The 20,268-nt window shown below is 40.7% G+C and overlaps 1 protein-coding gene across 2 annotated transcripts in view; it reads left to right on the forward strand.

Moving 5' to 3' along the window:
* ASB5 (ankyrin repeat and SOCS box containing 5) overlaps positions 1–20,268 on the forward strand; it is a 51,628-nt gene that overhangs the window by 17,810 nt on the left and 13,550 nt on the right. Inside the window, exon 1 of one of the 2 annotated variants that reach the window (XM_073798725.1) lies at positions 19,401–19,476. The exons of the other annotated variant lie outside the window; for it this stretch is intronic. Within the exon in view, the coding sequence (XP_073654826.1) occupies positions 19,416–19,476 (61 nt within the window). The 5' untranslated portion in view covers positions 19,401–19,415. Of the gene's footprint in view, positions 1–19,400; positions 19,477–20,268 lie in introns of those variants that run through there. 2 annotated transcript variants of the gene reach the window in all.

A 20,268-nucleotide genomic window follows, 5' to 3' on the forward strand; every position in this document is an offset into this window, starting at 1 on the left:
ATATACATTTTCTTTAATGTCTCTCAGTATTGTTTTATTATTATCCCCTGAGAAGGTCTCACATATTTTTTGTTTAATTTATTCCTGGGTACTGAATTGTTTTATGCTACTACTATAAATAGTATCTTGTTAGTTTTTTTCATCTTCCACCTATACGTTGTGGGTTAATTTGTACAATTAATACAAATGAATTGTATTTACAATTAATTTTTGTATATTAATTTTATACCCAGAAACTTTGTTAAACTCTCTTATTAATTCTAATAGAAATCTGTAGGTTCTGTGGGGTGTTTTCAGTAGAAAATCATAATATTTGTGAATAATGCCAGGTTTCTTTCTTTCTAATTGCCATGCTACCATTTTTTAATTTCTTCTTCTTCCTTCAGTCTATGGATTAAAACCTTCAGCACAAAAATTAATTGACTATGATTCTGTTCTAGGTCCCCTTAAAGCTTGAGTCTGAATAAAATTTAAGGCACAGATATGGTAAAAAATAAATACAATATATAACTTTCAGAGAAGAGCAGGAAACAGAATTATAAAATTAATCAAATCAAAAGAACTAAAGAAGGAGAACAAAGCTACAGAAAAGGTGGAGAAAATACAAACTAATATAGGAAAAATAAATCTAAATATATTAGTAATTTAAATAAGTATAAATTGAGTTCTCTAAAGATAATTTTCAGATTGACTTTTTTGAATGGCCCTTCTAAAACATAAGGATTCAGAAAAGTTGAAAATAAAAGGATCATGAGAGATGTGCCTCAGGAAATAAAAGTGTTGTCACTATATTAATGTGAGATAAGTAAGATTTTTAGGCAAAAAAAAAAAAATTACTGGATGCCACCATATAATGATAACAGGTTGAATCTACTAAGAAGCTGTAACAAGTCTGTGTATTCACCCAGTAAAATGGCTTCAAAATAGAAAATTGAAATACTGGCATAACTACAAGGAGAAAGAGAAAAATATATATATATATATATATTTTTTTTTTTTTTTTGCAGTACGTGGGCCCCTCACTGTTGTTGGCCTCTCCCGTTGCGGAGCACAGGCTCCGGACGCGCAGGCTCAGCGGCCATGGCTCACGGGCCCAGCCGCTCCGCGGCATGTGGAATCTTCCCGGACCGGGGCACGAACCCGTGTCCCCTGCATCGGCAGGCGGACTCTCAACCACTGCGCCACCAGGGAAGCCCAGAGAAAACATTTTAATAGAATTATCTTAGTAATTGATAGATTATGGAGACAAACACTGCTCACTATATAAACATATAGAAGAAATTTAAGAGGTAGCTCTTATTGGTAAATGGAACTCTAAATTCACATTCTTTTCATGTAGCTTTTGAACATTTACGAAAATTGAGCGTACACAGGGCCATAAAGCATGTCTTAAGAAATTTCAGATGTCTGGTATTATACAGACCAGAGGTTGGCAAAGTTTTTCTGCAGAGGATCAGAGAGTAGATATTTTCGTTTCTGTGTGCCATGTAGTCTCAGTTCTGCAGTTATAGTCTCAAAGCAAACATAGATGATGTACAACAGAATGGGTTTTGCTCTGTTCCGATAACAGTTTATTTACCAAAACAGATGGTAGGCCAGATGTGGCCCAGGAGCCATAGTCTGCTGACCTCTGATGTAGAACACATCCATTCCTCTCAGTTAAATTAATGTAGAAATCATTCACAAAATGCAATGAGAAAAAATCTCTTTATGTTTGGAAACTGAGAAAATATCTTTAAGTAACTCATAGGTCAAGCAATCAAAATTATGAAAAGAGCAAAATCAACTTCCACAGACTGAAGGAAGAAAATAATAAAGCTGCAAGTAGAAATTAATAAAGTAACTTTTTATCAACAAATTATAAACAAGCTAAAAGATAACCTGTTGAAAAACTAGTAATTAGTATACCTCTGTCAGAACAGAGCTACAAATAAACAACAGATGGAGTCAAAGAGAACATAATAGCAGACGTTGCTGAAATTTTTATAAGTGGTTGTTATATAACAACTTAATGCCAATAATTTTGACTATTTGGATGAAATAGACAATTTCCTAAAACATATAACTTATCAAAGCTGAGTTTTTTAAGAAAGAAAGAACCTAAGTAGTCTGAAAATCACTAATATAATCATTAGTTTTTAAACTTCCTCCGAAAAATCTCCAAGAGTAGGTGATTTTACCAGTGGCTTCTACCAAGCACCATAGGCAGAAATATTTCTAATAGGTGAACTATGACAGTAGAGAAAACAAGAGACTAGCCTCTCTCATGTCACGGAGTCAGTGCCCTGTTACCTGTGGCGTCTTTGTACGGTGTCACCTTAGTTATCCTGAACTGCTTCCCAGAATCCCCTCTCCTCTGTTGTTCTGGGTTGGGAGCAACCAGAAGAAAAATATGTACAGAGTGAAGAGCCACCATCTTTACGCTCTGAAGTCTGCTGTGGACACGGCCCCACGGCTGCTGGCACAGGCCACTGCTCATCCAGCAACATCCAGACCCACGGCTGGTTCAGCTCCCCCCCGACTGCCTCTCAAGTGGTGAAGGGTACCGGCTTCTCCTCGGGTCACCTGCATCTTGGAAGTTGGAGGTGATGAGAGACAAACACCATCCAGGTTTCCTTCTGGGTTCCAGTACATCCTTGCTCTCCCCTACTTCACATTCAGCTCTCACTGCAGACCTGCAGCCAGACAGTCTACAGTAAAGTCAAGCCCAACATACATGCGAAGACAACAGCCTTGCAGAGACTTCTTAACCCGCAACTGTGGAAGGGCCCACTGGTGTAAGAATTCCCTCGTTCTAAATATTACATTCAGAGGGATCGAAATTTAACTGATACATTACCAGAACTTGAGAAGGTCAGTATACGGAGAATCAAAGGCTAATCTCACTCAGGAGTGTAGCTGCAAAAATCTTAAGTGAAATATCAGCAAACCAAAACTAGCGTGAGAAATCATCTTTCTAAGAAATCTCTTATGGTAAGGTTTCCTGTTTTAAGTAACATCCTGGCCCGTAAATTGAGCAGAAAGATAACATCCTATTAGGAGATACAACCTTGCTTTTGCAGAAGCACACAATCAAAGCTGCTAAAGTTACCTTGGGACTACTTTGAAGCAGATCCCAAACATATCACTTGATCAATAAAGAGAAAATGGGTTGAACGATAGCCAGAATGAATGTAAGCAGAACAGGGAATGACTATTACAGTACGTAACGTACAGTAGCTCAGGCTAGGCCTTTAACTACAGGGTGGCAGTGTTGGAAATGAACGTATATGGACATAACTAAGGGAATTTTTGTGGGGGGATTGGCGTGATGAACTAACAGGTTGGTTTATGCACAGCTTCACATCAACATCTGGGGTAGAAGCCCTGGGGTAATGTTTAATGTTATTAAAAAGTTATTAAGTTATTAAAAGTTATTAAGGCACTTCCGGTGTAGGACGTCATGGCGCATTATTGCACATTTAAGAACTGCCATCGGTTCTTTGTCTGTTCAGGAAAAAACTTAGGTAAAATCCCACTTGATGTGAATTCAGTTCAACTCGGCAAACCTGGGGACTGTCCAGATCATCTTGGCTTCATCACCACTGGCAAAACCTTCCGGAACCAAGGGGCTGTTGATAAGGATATTTGAGAGACTGCCGTCTTCCAGAATATTATTACCTCAAAACATGTGGCTTCTTCCTCTTTTAAAAAATTTCCTCATTTCTAATATTTTTAGTGTTTCCTAAATTTTTGACTTTTACATGAAAATGGCTGGTCTGTTATATATCAATGAGCGTTTCTTTCTTTGCAACCAGTAGACTCACCTGTGACATAGGATGGATGTATTTTTGAGCCTGCAACTTTTCTTCGGCCGTGTTTTCTGTTGCTTCATTTTCATGGGCTGTCTTTGTTTGGTTGTTTGTTTTGTTTTGTTTTGCTTATGAGGTAGCAAAGTCGCATCTAGTATACCAGAAACTGTTTTATATACACCATAGTCACTAAACAACTAATGAACCATGAATATCTGTAGGGTTTACCAGTAACTGAAGTACTTGAGGGTTTTGAATTTGCTTTTCAACTTTGCCACTAGATAGAAAGACAAGATTTGATGAAGAAAGCATGAACGATGCATTTATATCTACATTATAAACAAGTAAGAATAATGCCATAAAAACGAACATTAATAGGGGGCTCACTGGGTACCAGGCATTGTTCTGATGTATGTATTAATTCATTTAATTCTCAGAGAAATCCTGCAAGGTAGGCTTGTTATCCCATTTTCCATGTAAGGAAATTGAGGCACAAAGAATTAATTAATTAAGACACTAATACTGGAACAAGTAGGGTTGCTGAAATCCGGCCTCTGTGCACCGGTGCCGGGCTAAATCTCGGAGACAGAGTTTGGGGTGAAGTGGAAAGAAATAGCTCTATTGCTTTGCCAGGGGAAGGGGGCCACAGCGGGCTACTGCCCTCAAGACTGTGTGTCCCACCCGGAGGGGGTAGTGAGGAGTCTTACAGTGTCCAAGGAGCAGGGCGTGGTCAGCTCGTGGACATTCTTCTGATTGGTTGGTGGTGAGGTAATGGGGAATCAGCATCATCGGCCTTCTGGCGCCACCCGGTCTGCGGTCTACGTGCTGGTGGGCAGCATGCGGTTAACTTCTTCCATCTGGTGGGAGTTTCAGTATCTGCCAAACAGCTCAAAGGACATGGTTCAGAGTGTTATCTACGGTCCTTGAGGAAGCGCTAAACGTCCTTGACTTTGTTCAGTGGCTAGAGTATTATTATTTCGTCTTGCTTGACTATTTTCCTTTCTTTCTGCGTTTTCTCACTTCTCTGATTAGATTTATTCTTTGACTGAAGCTTTTCTACAGACAAAAGGCAGGTGGAGGACACAGGTGGGGGTCTGTTCTGGGAAGGCCTCGTAGGGTCCTGCTCGGTTACAGGAGCTCCATTAGAAAGTGGCTCTCCTGACATCTATCAAATCAAATGTAGATAAATTGCTGATGTAAGTAAAATTGGTTAAAAAAAAAAGTCACATCGATGAGAGTTTAAAATCTTTTTTTCCTATGTATTGTGATAAAAAAATTAAGAATTTTTTAATGCAGTATGTACTTTATTTTAAATATATGCTTAGCAGAGGTCTGAAAAATGTGGAGTCCTGCTTTCAAAAACAGAATCGCTCTCTTTGGTTAGATCTTCCTTGTTTATTTTTTCTTTTACAATAGTATCCTTCATTTTGCTGTTTTTCCAGTGATTTCATAGCTTACAGGCTAGCCAAGTGCTTTCAAAGATACCACGTTAAGAATAACAGCAACAGCAAAAATTGGTTTTTCCTTACTCTTCCGCAAAGATCTGGGCTTCACAGAAGTCCTCGTGATGGAAATATACCATCTGTGATAACGTCGTGTCTTTATTGAGAATCACTGTTTACCACTTACGATTTATTAAACGTCGGTGAAAGTTATACACGTAAATCAGATAATTTATGGAAATCTCTAGCAGTTAAGGGGCACTGCTGCAACCTTGCTGTGGGAATTTCTGAGTTTGGCATGACTTGAAGAGCCTTTGATTCCCAGACATACAAAGGCTGCTTAGGTAGTGATCGAGGTTCACTCAATTCTAAGATGCCTCTGTAGAGTTTAAGGTTCAAGTGGGCAGTGACCACCTTTTCACTTTGTGTCCCCAGGAAGTAGCACCTGGTAGGCACCTAATAAATATTGAATGAATGGGTGAATGAATGAGTGAATGAATGACATCTCACTACCTTTATTCATTCATTACACAACTAGGAATTAATATACTTAGTAGTTAGAGTTTATGCTAGTCTCTCATGGCTTAAGCATTCAGGTATTTTGAATTAAAATTGTATTTTATTACTTTCTACATACAGGGATTATTTGTGTCTCTTAAAAAATCATTTGCGTCATTTGGTATAATTTGAAATATTCCAAATTCAAGGGCATGTTTTATAACGTTATACAAGATGTTTGAAACATTTTGAGATTTTAGCTCTCAAAATTAACAAATATTTGAGTTTGGTGGAAATCACCTGTAAGAACAGCTAAAGGAGAATGACTCCTCATAATTTAGTTTCCTGGACAATGCAGACAGGTATATTTTCCTCAACAGAAGCCCCTTACCATCTTGTTTCAGGATCTACCATGAAAACGTGTTTTGTGTGGACATATATATTATTATTTCAAACTATATTGAACCGGAATTTTTTATTATGCTTATAGTTTTTTTCATCCTACCCCCCCAAAGTTGGTAACATTGGAAAGACCTTCTTATGTGACATTTATTCTCAAAGGCTTGTGCACGCAAGCTAATAAAATACCCTTCATCACATGGTTTGGGCACCACCGTTACACGTGTGGTTTTGAAATGATACCAACCGTACTTTCGTTAATTGGGATTTTTCAGGCCTCTTTGGCCTCTCCTAACCACTCGGTTCCAACTAAGACAGGAGCTGTCATGGACCACAAGATGTCGCTATAGGTTTCCCAGCAACCTTTATGCAAGAGGTAGATAACCTTTGAAACAAGGGTTAACTGTTTGGTAACAATCCCTCTATTTTTCCCAAGAGACTTCGGTCAGGTTTGCCCCCAGACCCCATCTGCCCTCACTTCCCATCACTAGGCCAATAGATGTAGGTACTCATGTTTAGACAAAACAATAAAAAGTAAAATGGACCAAGGACGGGGCTCAGAGATGATGCTTAAGAGTTATACGTACACGTGGCTTTGTAATGAGGCGCACAGCAAGGCAGCCACCAAGACCTGAATAATGGCCTTTTCCAGATGAGGCTTTGCAAGGGTGGAAATTTGGGACTTACAGGTAAAGGGGCTCTACCTTATCTTCGCGATGATTTAAGACAATGATTGTGTCTTGTACTTAGTGAACCCTTGGTAACAGAGAAAACAAGCAATCTTTTGGGGGGGGGACTCTTAACGTTTTTTAAACAGACATTTAGAAAAGGGAGAGATCACTGATTTTTGCCCCAAGATAAAGGAGTTAACGGTTATATCAATTTAGGTATCATTATAGAAGGCAGTTTATGAATTGAGTGTCTCTTTAGAAAATAAAAACTACTGACCTGTAGATGCTGATATATTGGAAGTACTGTTTTTGTGGGATTATGATATAGTAGTTATGACTGCAAAGAGTCTGCATCTTTTTTTTTTTAAACTGGGATATAGCTGTTTTGCAATGTTGTGTTAGTTTCTACTGTACAGCAAAGTGGAGTTCCCTGTGCTATACAGCAGGTTCTCATTAGTTACCTATTTTATACATGTTAGTGTATATACGTTAGTCCCAATCTCGCAATTCGTCCCACCCCCCACCTCGCCCCTTGGTGTCCATACGTTTGTTCTCTACATCTGTGTCTCTATTTCTGCCTTGAGTCTGCATCTTTTAGAGGTCTGTACTGAAATATTTATGGCTGGAACAATATGATGAGGTTTGCTTCAAAATAATCATAGGAATAGGGGTGGGGAGAGATGTGGGTAGGCTGTATATGAAACAAGACTCAGCCTCAGTTGGTAACTGTTAAACGGGGTGGTGGATGGCATATGTGTCGGAAATATTCCATGGTCATAATGGGGGAAGGTGCCAACCCAGATCCAAGCAAGAGTCTGTTCATCTTGATCTTCTTTTTCTGACAGTGGAGGGACTCCATGATCAAGTCCCCCACCTCAGGCACACACCCTCAAAAACCTTCACCTATGGGTTATTCACTCATTAGTTCACCTAAATACCACCTTTCCAGGGCAATGAGCTCCTGCACTTTGTTACTGTGTAAACTAAAAATAAATAAATAAAAAGAATTTACTTTTTAAAAATCTAATTTAATTTAATTTTTTATACAGCAGGTTCTTATGAGTTATCTATTTTATACATATTAGTGTATACATGTCAATCCCAACCTCCCAATTCATCCCACCTCTCCCCCACCAAGTTTTCCCCCCCTTGGTGTGCATACGTTTGTTCTCTGCATCTGTGTCTCTATTTCTGCCTTGCAAACTGGTTCTTCTCTACCATTTTTCTAGATTCCACATACATGTGTTAATATATGATATTTGTTCTTCTTTTTCTGACTTACTTCATTCTGTATGACAGTCTCTAGGTCCATCCACGTCTCTACAAATGACCCAGTTTCATTGCTTTTTATGACTGAGTAATATTCCATTGTATATATGTGCCACATCTTCTTTATCCATTCCTCTGTTGATGGGCATTTAGGTTGCTTCCATGTCCTGGCTATTGTAAATAGTGCTGCAATGAACATTGGGGTGCGTGTGTCTTTTTGAATTATGGTTTTCTCAGGGTATGTGCCCAGTAGTGAGATTGCTGGGTCGTATGGTAGTTCTATTTTCAGTCTTTTAAGGAACCTCCATATTGTTCTCCCTAGTGGCTGTATCAATTTACATTCCCACCAACGTGCAAGAGGGTTCCCTTTTCTCCACACCCTCTCCAGCATTTGTTGTTTGTAGATTTTCTAATGATGGCCATTCTGACTGGTGTGAGGTGATACCTCATTGTAGTTTTGATTTGCATTTCTCTAATAATTAGTGATGTTGAGCATCTTTTCATGCGCCTCTTGGCCATCTGTATGTCTTCTTTGGAGAAATGTCTATTTAAGAGTTTACATTTGTGTCCCAAATTTAGCTTTTAAAACTGTCAGAACATGATCTAACTTCCTAGTATTTCAGAATGTCTTGAAAAGTTTATTCACACCTGTGACTTGTATGATTATGTAGATTTCGATCAAATTCCCTCTTAGATGTCAACTTTCCATTTTGAAGTATCTGAAAGTAATAAGGTTTCTCTCCTGTAGAAGTGCTCTGTCTCTCCAATGACTTCCAGTGTCCTTCTTTGAAGCTTTTGCAACCTTAGTATCACTTTATCACTGAGGATTGGCAACCAGACTAAACATAGATCCCCGTGTTTTCAGATACGCTAACGTTGTTAAAACGGGAATAGAATGGCTCCTGGGAATAGAATTACCCTCTTTCATTTCCCATGTCCTTCTTACAAGGGTTCAAACTTCATTTTAGCCTTTGTGGGTAGTAATAGCATGCCATCTCCAATCTGTAATCTATCTCAGATACTTTTTCTGAGACATGTTTAGAGTTCATTATCTTCTGTGAAATAATTTTTCTTTTTTTCCTTATTGTTTTACCAATACCGCTTTCTTTAAAACTTCTGCCTACTCGCAGAGCCCGATGATATCCCGCAATTGATCTAATCCACCTTTTTATTTACACTAGGCAAGATGCTAGATGCTTCTATATGTCTGGAGATTTCACCATGAGTTCTTATTTATACAATCATAGATACCCAGCATTTAAATGATTCTGTGCCAAACATATTCACTTCACTGTGCATATGTTAATGAAATCATACAGCTGTGCATAATCGATGCAATCTTTCGTCCCTTATTTTCTCCAGTAAATAAACTGAAACATTTTCTTTCAATTCCATAGAGTCACTTTAGAAAACTACTTATACTTTTGATGTATTTAAAATTTATGTGTTCTGCAGGCCACACACACCTCAGTTAACTAAGTATGTGGTTATGGTCAAATGCAATGGCTTCTTTTCCCCCCGTTGCGCTGGAAAGTCGCTTATTACCCCCCATGGACTGTAGAAAGCCTTCTTAAAGTATTCTTGGGAATTCCATTTGCAAGCTACATTTTAAACTAATAAGTTTTTCACTGCCCATTGTAAGAGATGCAGTGGTGGACCTGTTGAATAACAGGTGTATGTACTCAGAGTACATGACATAGTGTAGGAGACAGACATAGGAAGAGGCCATTAGAAGACCAGAGGTCCAAGATTGTTAAGACCAAAAATGTCCCAATTCTTATAAGAAAGCATCCCATGTTTATTTTACAATAACAAGAGAAAAGTGCAAAGCCAAGAATTCAAAAGTTTAAAATTGAAGTTTCTTTTAGAAACAAAAATTAGTGTTTACTTTCACTGTGTGGCTCGTGTAGGTCCTTGCACTCCCCTTATGGGTACCAGTGAGGGCAGAGAGCCAGTGGTTCATGAAAGTTGGCTCCTGTAAATATGCTGGACTCCATAAGCCCCTTCCTGGACTACCTTTAAGGTTCTCTCACCACCTAGGAATGTTTCCCCCGTACAAATAGCCTCGGCTAAGTGTACCCCGAGTTCCAGGTTTACTGGGAGTGTCTGGCCTCCTTTGTGGTGATGTAATATGCCCAAAGCTCACATACCACCCTGCCCTTTCATGTTAGTCCTAGACTCTGAATCAAAGAACGCTAGAGCCAGAAAACAACCATCTTCTCCAAGCTCCTCATTTTATAGAAAAGGAAACTGAGTTATCATTGTGCTATTTGCACCAGGTCACATAGTTCCAAGGATTAGAAATCAATCCAAGATAAGGAAAAGATATTCCCGGTATTCATTCGTGATAACTTTGAAGTAAATATTGGCAATGAAATGCAACAGCAGATATGAACACGGGAACTTATCTTACTCATGAGATGTTTTCTTCTCTTACTCAGCTTGTTATAAGAAGGCAGTACCCCCAATAATTTTTTTTTCTGTGTATACCAACAGAAGGTAGACCCTGGTAAGAGTGATTGAAAAATATAGATAATAGAATCTGTGACCATTTTTCCTCTAGACCAATCTCAGTAGGTTAATACCATGTAACAGGATCACCAGCTCAGTTAATCCCTGGTGCCCTGGCATGGTTCAGCCGCTGCTCTTGACTCAGTCGTGGACCACGTTCCCAGTTCAGTTTTACGCGCCAGGAAAAATACCAGGCACGTGTTTGGTTTTTCCTCTCTTCTCTCCAGCTACCCTTTCCTCTGCCTTTTAGGGTGAAAACTCTCCGCTGTACTTAAATTGACTGCTGACGTCTTTTGGTCTAGAAATGACCTCCAGAAAAACTCACAATGGAGAGCTATGCCTATATAAATAGGAAGACTGTGATTCTGTACGGAAGCCAATTCTAAACTTAGATCCTTACAAGATGAAAACATGAGCTAGCTACCAGCTGACCCGAAGGCACACACACTATTTCTGAGAATGGAGGAGACAAGGCTCTCTGGTCACTGGCCACGATTGAGCTTTCTGGCTGCAACGGTGTTTATTGCTATCATCGACAGGCGATTCTACTTTGGATTGATTCGTATCAATAGATATTTCAAATAGGCTCTCATGTTTTAAAGACAGGGCTGTTTCTATTCTGTTTCCGACTAGGAAAGGCAATTTAACACGTTATTACTTTCTGTGTCACTCAGGTAGTTAAATACTCAGCTGGCAGCAGCCGAGTTTCCACTTTAAAAATAGAAAAGCTACTGCCTTTCTGACCCAGTCCCACCCCTACCGGCCCTGCTCCCCGTGTTTCTGAATAGAGTTCAATGTGGAGGCCATCCTCCAGTCAGCACGCAGGAATCTCTGTGAAAGCCCAAAGGGAAGGGAAAAAGTAGTTAGAAATCCAGCCGCTGACCTTTTTGTTCTGGCTGGAGCCCTTGCACTGTGACATCTGGTTGTCTGGGCAGAAACGTCGTCCCCACTATGCCCACAGACAGTGCTGTTGAAGGGAACTGCATTAAGCAGACCCTCCCGAAAAGAAGGCTAGCGAGTGTAGAAGGATGCTCTTCTGAGCGAAAAGCTAGCTGGAGTATTCTGACCAGTCAAGGTTAGTAGAGCAGCCATTGCAAGTCTGTTGGTGTCCTGAAATAAACGATATTGACCTGTTTTTGCAAATACTAACTTGAAGCTGTGGGTGCTTTCCAGAATGCGGACTCTGACATGTAAACGTATGGCATGGCAAAGGGCTGCACTGTATCTTCACCTTTTAGCGTGTGGAAAATGCACCCGTGGACTCTTCCTTATGACTGTGCAGTAAACACTCTGGGTTGTTTGCCTTTCTGGTTCAGCAGGTGTTTCTAAGTTGATGTGGGAGCAAGGAAAGCTGCTATTAAGCAGGAAAAGACTGTTGCCAAGCAACTAAATCTGGAAATTTCGAATCATTTAAATTGAACTATAAAGTAGGAGGGTGATGTAGGCAAAAAAAATGAATAGAACCACTTCCCTAAAGCGCCCTGGGGTGAAGCTTTTAATTTTAATACTAGAAACATAGGAAAGCTATCGAGGAGAATAAGCACAGTACCAAAAAGCAGCTGTGTAAGGAGATTCTTTTTCGAAAGAATAAGTGTCAACTTTTGTAGAACATCAATATGGTCGATGATAGACTTAAAGGTTGGAAATACAGGTTTAGACATAAAAGTGACCCCCTACTCCCCACAGTGTAAGAGCTGTATTTACTATATAATGGTTGGGGCCTGATGAATATTATTTAGAAATTGTTATAAATTTAGAAAACATGCAAAACAAATTTTTAAGTAGGATAAAACACTGTCATTCCTTTAAAAGACCGAGAAAGCAACTTGATTCTTCCTCCTCACCCCGACCCCAAAGTACATTTCCTTTTAATTTCTCTTTAACATTAAGATTGTCAGTAAAGATTAAGAACAAATTAGCATAGATAAAAAGCAGGTGACTACAAAGACAAGTTAATGATTCAACAAGTGTTTATTGAGTACTTACTATGTTCTGGGCACTGTGCCGGCTGCAGGGAAGCAGTAATAGTCTCATCATTCTCGGACTCTTTAAAGATCCAGGAGGAGTGCAGGCAATTATCGTAGGAAGATTATTCTGCCATTTCCTACGTGAAGAGTCAGTTATCTAAATATGTGCTTGACCAGAGTTATGAGCAACAGAGTTGGATACGGTGGTAAAAAATGTAAAACTAAGTAAACTCATTCACCTGGATGAGCCTCACATGCCTTCACTGAAGATAGACTCCAGAAGAAGTTGAAAATAAGCTTTAAAATTATGTTAAAAATCTAATTTTCTGTAAAGGAGATGTAGTTTTAGACAATCCTCTTTGACACAGCTTAAATATATTGAAAATAGAACAAAACAAGAAATGGTCCATGCTTCAATTTAAAAAAAAGGAAAATGTCTTGGCAAACATTCATTAGATTTAATTCAAATTTTTCCAGCCTGTTAATGAGAATGTAAATAGGTCCAGTCTTGCTGGGGGTAATTTGATGACATGTATAGAAATTTTAAGAATTTACCCTAAGAAGATAATTAGACACATTCACAAAGATAAGAAATAATGTTGATTCCTCCAAACTAAAAGCCACCTAAACATCATTTAGTAGGGGATTAACTAAGTAAATAATAGTGTACCTATACAATGACATACAATTCTACAATATTTTAAATGACTAATTTATATCATTTAAAATATTATAAAATTATATTTTGTGCAGTGGAACAATGACGATGTGATATCTATAAATGAAAACAAAAGGTTAAAAGCAATATGAGTAGTATGGTTGCATCTTGATTAAAAATTGTAAATTTAGAAAAAAAGTTGGGAAGGATGTACAACAAATGTTTGTAATGGTTATATTTGGAAAATGGCATTATGATTTTTTGTGTGTTTTACAATGTATTTATTGTCCTATTTAACGTACCACTTTTATAATTAGATAAGAATACAGCTATTGTTGCTGTATTGCTATATTGTTGCTACTACTTCAGATATACATTATTATTATTATTATATGAAAATGTAGAAAACAGAATTCCACAGTTCTTTTCACTCTCAGGAGGTAACTCTTCGCTTGTTGAATTAGTTCGTTAGTTATAATATTTCTTATGGGCTCGTTATGGATTAACAGCCCACACAGTACACTATGAGTTCTGGGGTTGAAGAGAAACTGTTGTATCCTAAAATTTCATTGAACATTCCAAAGAACCAAATGTGTTTCCTGCTTTGTCAGTTACTGATTATAACTTGAGGCAAATCATTTAATCTCTGTCTTAGTCTGCCCAGGCTGCCATAACAAAACACCATAGACTGGGTGGCTTAAAGAACAGAAATTTATTTTCTCACAGTCTAGGGGCTGGAAAGTCCAAGCTCAAGATGCCAGCATGGTCAGACTTCGGTGAGCTCTCTTTTCCTGGCTTTAGAAAGCCACCTCCTCACTGTGCCTGATCATGGAAGAGAGACAGAGACAGAGACAGAGAGATCTTTCTTTTTTTATAAGGCCACCAACCCTATCGGATTAGGGCCCCATCCCCATGACCTGATTTAACCCAATTACCTCCTACAGCCCTATCTCCAAACACACATTGAATGTGAAGGCTTCAACTTAGAAATTTGGGGCACACAATTCAGTCCTGTTTTAATCCATTCAGGCTGTCATAACAAAATACCACAGATAGGGTAGTTTATCAACAACAGAAATTTATTTCTGTCAGTCCTGGAGCCTGGAAGTCCCAGACCGAGTGCCTGCATGGTCATGTTCTCATGAAGACCCTCTTCCTGGCCCATTGCTGGCACCTTCTCACTGTGTCCCCACATGGTGAGGGGGCTGAGGATCTCTCTGGAGCCCCTTCTGTAAGGCACTGATCCCATACGTGAGGGCTCCACCCTCATGGCTTAAGCACCTCCCAAAGTCTCCATCTCATAACACCATCACATTGGGCACTAGGGTTTCAACATGGTAACTTTGGGGTGACACATTCAGTCCATAGCACTTTGAATCTCCATACAATGAAAATAATAATTTTATTAAGTTTTAGCAAGTTTTATTAAGGGCATGCTTTGTGTCAAACACTTCTCACATGGGGCCCATTAACCCTTACAACAACTAGAAAATGTAGATATTATTGCCCCCATTTTATAGATGAGCAAACTGAAATTTAAAGAAATTTACCGAGTTGCATTAGCAAATATGTGGTGGTCAGAGGTCCAGTCTAGACATTCCTTCCTGCACAGCCCGTTCTTTAACCCCACTACACAGCTCCCCATGGCCTCTCAGACAGGGTTCTTGTGAGGATCGATGTGATTATGTCTGAGAAAGCAGAAAAAGCCCGAAGTAGAACAGCGGTGAGTGAGACCCTGATTTAAGAAAATCCGAGTTTGCAGACTCTGTACTAGCCGTGTTGGAAGGAGCAGAGGATTACAGGAGGAGAATGGGGCACTCTTGTTGGGGCTATCCGCGGGATTTGGGGAGGAGGAAGCTTGTGAGCTGGGTTTTGCAAGATGGGCGGGATGGAGCTTAGGGAGAAGCCCGTTCTAGTCTGGGGAGAAAGAATCTGACTCCAGGAGCTGACATGGTCGAAAACGGCAGCCTTCTGTAGCTTCCGGATTAAATCTGGCCTCAAACTCCATCCCCCAAACTTCCTTGGGATGCCGTCTTTGCAGCCACATCTCCTGCCATCCTCTCCCTTAGACCTGGCGCAGAGGCTGGAGCTGAATCCAGCCCCATGAGGGAGGCACAGCCGGCCTTCAGCCCACGCGCTTCCCCCAATGAACCCATTGTTCAAGCCCCTTGTATCCCTTGAAAAAGGTCCAGCAACTCAGCTGCCTCCACGCCAGACTAAAGCGTGTAACTCTGTCCTGAAGGTGGGGACACAGGAGCTTAGGGCCCATCTGGTTCCTGTGTCTTATCGGCGCTCGGGCGCAGCCAGGGCGTGGACCTGGGTTCCTGCCCTCACTCAGGGCCAGCACAGTACACTCTGTCTCTTGCCCTCTGCCTCTCCCTCTGTCTATTCCTATCTCTCCTCGTTCCTCACAAGCCCCTCCCCCCTCTTTATTCTTCTTCCTCTTCTTTTCTCTCTCCTTCTCACCCTAAGGTACCTCCCCCCTCCCACCCACCCACCCAGGAGCCTAACTCTTCACTTAAGAGAAGCTATCTTCAAGCCACTTCTAGTTGGACTTAACCAGCCCCTGGAAGCAGGGCAGGAAAAACAAGAAGCAAAGCACAGATACACCTCACAAGTCACTCTGCGATATGAAAAAGAATTGAGTTGGGGGGAAGATGATAGAAAAAGGAAGGAAAAGAAATTGTTTGGGGGAACATGCACAACCTTCCAGTTTAGCTTAAATGAGGGTATGTGAAGGTCAGTGGTAGAACATAAAACAAAGGGGAAGATCTAATCCATATTGTAGGTAACCTTTACTTCCAGGATCAGAATGTTAGACTATATTCCGTGGGGGACAGGGGGCAGTAACGTTCTTGAGCCTGAGAACGACAAGATTCCAGAGGGGTTTTCAGGGCAGCCACGTGCTGCTGTGAAGATGGAGCATGTGTGCCCAGAGCAGGGGGGCTTCGCTGCCCCAGGAGAGGGGCGCTGTTTTCAATTTCCCAAAAGGCACTCTATGGGCTAGCTAGCCAGAACTCTAGCGCTTTTGGAAGTTTAATTCTGTGGCAGCATTCAGGCAAGATTGGTGAGATAGAGACTGGTGTCAGGAAAACCATCTGCAAGGGTAGAGTCCAAATGAATTCAGGAGGACGCGGACCATACTTCATTCATCTCTGTGTATCTCCAGCACCCAGAAGGGTCAGAATTGCCTGGTAGGTGAATCACCATTTAATGAATGAATAAATGGCGGATGAACGTGAGGCACAAGATTATTGCTTAAGGAAGTACCCTCAGGGCCCATTGATGGGGACAGCAAGAGGCCTGGCACGGTTTAAGAACCAATGAATTTAGGAGTCAGAGCACCCCAGCTCTAATTTAGAGCCTCTACAACTCACATGACTGTGCACATTCACCCATCAATAGATGTCATTAACGTGGCAGGTACTGGGCATACAGCAGTGAGCAAACTGCATTTCTAAGATCTGGTAATAAGCGCTATGAAGAAAGACACAGCAGGGAAGTGAGACAGAAAGAGTGCTGGAGAGGGGCCGGAGAGGACATTCTCACAGTCAAGGAAGGGCTGTCCCACGAGGCGCTTCCAGCGGAGAGCAGAAGTCAGCGATAAGCCATGTGTGTATCTCAGAAAGAAGCCCGCAGGCAGAGTCGACAGAAGCACAGATGGTCTGTTTGTTCAGGGTGGCTGAACTAGGACCACGGACACAGAGGACGTGTGGACACATCCTTGTAGGTCATAAGTCCCTTGGAGTTTACTGTGGGTGAGCAAGGAAGCCATCGGCGTCTTTCTGACTTTACAGAGATCCTCGTGTTTCGGACAGACTGTTGGAAGCGCATGGGTGGAAACACACAGACCAGTCAGGAGGCTTTTGCAGTAAGTCAGGCGAGGGTTATGGTGGCTCGGACTAGGGTAGTAGCAGTGGAGGTTATGAGATAATAGTCGAAGCTGGGTTATATTTGAATGGCCAAGGCCAACGGACTTATTGGTGTTTGCCTGTGGGGTGTGAGAAATAGAGACAAATTCAGGGTCACACTAAGGCTTTGGGTCTTGAGGTACCTGGATGATGGAGTTGCCATTTACTGATAGGAGATTTGGGAGGACCACAGCCAGAGTTCAGTCTGGGGCATGTTAAGTTGTATTGTCTGTTTAGATATCTAAGCGGAGACGTTGAAGAGCCAGCTGGAAATACACGTCTTGAATTTAGAGGAGAGAGCTGGTCTGGAGATATAAGTTTGGGATGATCACCGTGTCGATAATATTTTTATCAGTGGGACTAGAAGAGATCCCCCCCAAGAGTGAGTGTAGATAGATGCCAGGACTGAGCTTGCAATGAGGATCCGTGAAAAATAAAAGTACTACGAAGAAGTACCTTGTTTAATAATAACTGCCTCCCTGCAAAAAAAGCACAGGAAATAGTCAGTACATATGAAGTTCCCCTGAAAACTGCTGTACTTAAGTTGAAGACCATATTATTAGTGCTGGGTGACAGGAGGAAAGCTAACACCGTTGAAAGCAATCGAGAAGCAAAAAGGAATGGCTGGTTTTGAGAGAAAGGTGATGAATTTGCTTTTAGAAATGTCTTGAGATGCCATCAAAATATCTACGTGAAGGTCAAGTCAGTTCTGTAATGTGTCACTAAAGTGTGTAGGGGAGTCCAGGGAAGAGCTCTAGTTGGGAGCGCTATCCCTGTGCATGTGATGATTGTCTCTGAATTGTGACCATTTCCTACCCACTTATATCTCCTACAGGTATATGTAAGAGGAATAAGGTGAGCTAAAGCTTTGTTAATCTTAAACAAGGTAAACTGCTCTATCTCCTGTTGAGAAGATGTAATGAAAAGCTCATGGGACAGATATACGGAGGTACCTGTTTATATAGAATTAGGTTTGTCATATTTGAAACGTGTTTAGTACAAACGTGCTAAGTACTTTCACGTTCATTACAACCCTATGATGGAGATAGAATTATCCTTCCCTTTATGGTTGAGACATCTGAGGTTCAGAAGCTTAAACAACTACCAAAGCTCCCATAACTAGTGTCTGTGCTGGACTCTGAACCTTCTCTCTTGATTTTGGATATTCATGGGGGAAACCACTATCTTCACTTTGTTGAAAATCTAGTCTTTTTTCTTGAGATAAACCACAGCGATGTTTTCACTTATCTGTGTTTTTTTTTCCTGTTCGGGCCCACACCCTGTCTTCTTATAAGATCAGGAGGGGCTCCTAGACCGTGAACAGGAAATCAGTCAGAGCAAGTGGTGTATCCGTGCAAGTCAGTACATATACCTGGGGTTCCCAAGGCACAGCTCGCTCTGGTGGTTTCAGATCCGGACTTGCACTGTTCTTAGGAAATGAAAGACAAGCACATGTTCTGAGAATGGAAAGACAAGGACGGTCTCAATCTCTGAAGAGACGGGTTTTGGCAACATGTTACTTCCCCACTAATCAACCACGTCCTCCAGAATTTATGTGGCTCTGTTAATCTGCTAGGGATGGGTCAGATGTTGTTGAACCTGAAGCTTAGCCACATCTTCGGATCTTCTTTAAGACAAATAACGCAAAACTGCATACAGAGTCCTAGAAAGTGGCCGCGAAAGTGATGGGTTCTGAACTTCACGGTAAATCCAGGTCCACCATGAGGAGGACTGTTGATTTAAGATCGACAGTCTGTCAAGTGTATTAGCGTTTTGCACTCTGATTCATATACGAAGATGTCATTGCTTTTCACCTCTCCTTGTAATCCCCTATTTGTGATAACTGTCCTGACTTTCCCGTTTGGGACCACTGAGGGAAACTGGGTGTGACCCAAACCCAGAGTGCCATCTGCACCACTGCTAAGTCTGCTTTCCTATGAGTCTTGCTTCCACTTCTGCAGATAGGGCCAGGATGGAGAGAAGGCAAAGACTTTCTGAAAACTGAAATGGTTTCATCATAGCCCCGAGCAGAGATCTAAGTGTAATGTTTTTATTTCATTGCACAGCACATACTGTGAGGAGAAAACAAAATGAGTTAGGAACAGCCAGCTTCTCAAAGAGCAGTGAACAATAAGAAAAGGCAATTTTGAAAAGAAATCAGATTTTTCAGAAGCTGTTTTTCTTTTTGGAGGTGAAAGGTCATGTTACAAGGAGCTTAGAGCTCCCTAAAATGGCCGAACAGAGCCAGCACGTGGCAAGTGATTTTTTTGCTGTTGTCAATGCTGATCGGAAAACGACATGAGTTGGATTTACCTCAACAGTGGCTGGCTTGAAGTACCGTGGGGAGATGGTGATTTAGGTATGGTACAGACCCCCAGCAATCTGTAAATACCTAAGAACGTAAATGTTTTGCTCCGGTAAGGTGATGTTTACAGAACAGGGCAGGCTCTCTCCCTGTAAATGATATACCAGATGCCTGGGAGCCCGTGTTGTTTCTAAATATAGGCGGTCACCTCCACTGTTGCTGCAGTGAGACCGTAACCGTAGACATTAGATTAGCTGGTGAAAGTGACAGGTATTTTGTAAAACAATTTTCACACTGGATGATTTATCCTAAGGGGTTAAACTTTATCCTAAGGAGTTAACCTGAACATTTTTTTAAAATCTTAGATACCCAATTTAAAGTCTAACAAGACTGTAAAGTTAAAAAGTTGCTGCAAATGAAGATGTTTATCTTCTGTTTGGTCTTGAGAAAGCTTATAAATCTTTCTACTATAAAGCATATCCACGTTGAAAGGTAAGATATTTAATATTGAACACATTTGAATGGAAATTTGCAGTTGCTAACTTTCAGATATTGAAAGGGAGAAACAGGGAGGGGTGAAGATTTAGTTCAGAGCGGAAACTGGAGCATGATGTATCCTTTGATTCTCACATGTTACCAAATTAATTATAGAAATTCATCTGAGGAATTATAAGGAAGAAAAGGAGAGGGGGGTGCTTGGGAGTTAAGCAAGCAGAATTCAAAACAAAAACTTTTTTTTTTCATTGACCTCAAGCATGTACTAGTAAATTGCTAGTAAATTACTCCTTTACTGGACTGATAGGACTTTATTTCTTATACCTTACTTAGGAAAGAAACATACAGCAG

Source organism: Tursiops truncatus, chromosome 21 (genome assembly GCF_011762595.2).
Source record: "Tursiops truncatus isolate mTurTru1 chromosome 21, mTurTru1.mat.Y, whole genome shotgun sequence".
In the NCBI taxonomy this organism is placed as follows: Eukaryota; Metazoa; Chordata; class Mammalia; order Artiodactyla; family Delphinidae; genus Tursiops; species Tursiops truncatus.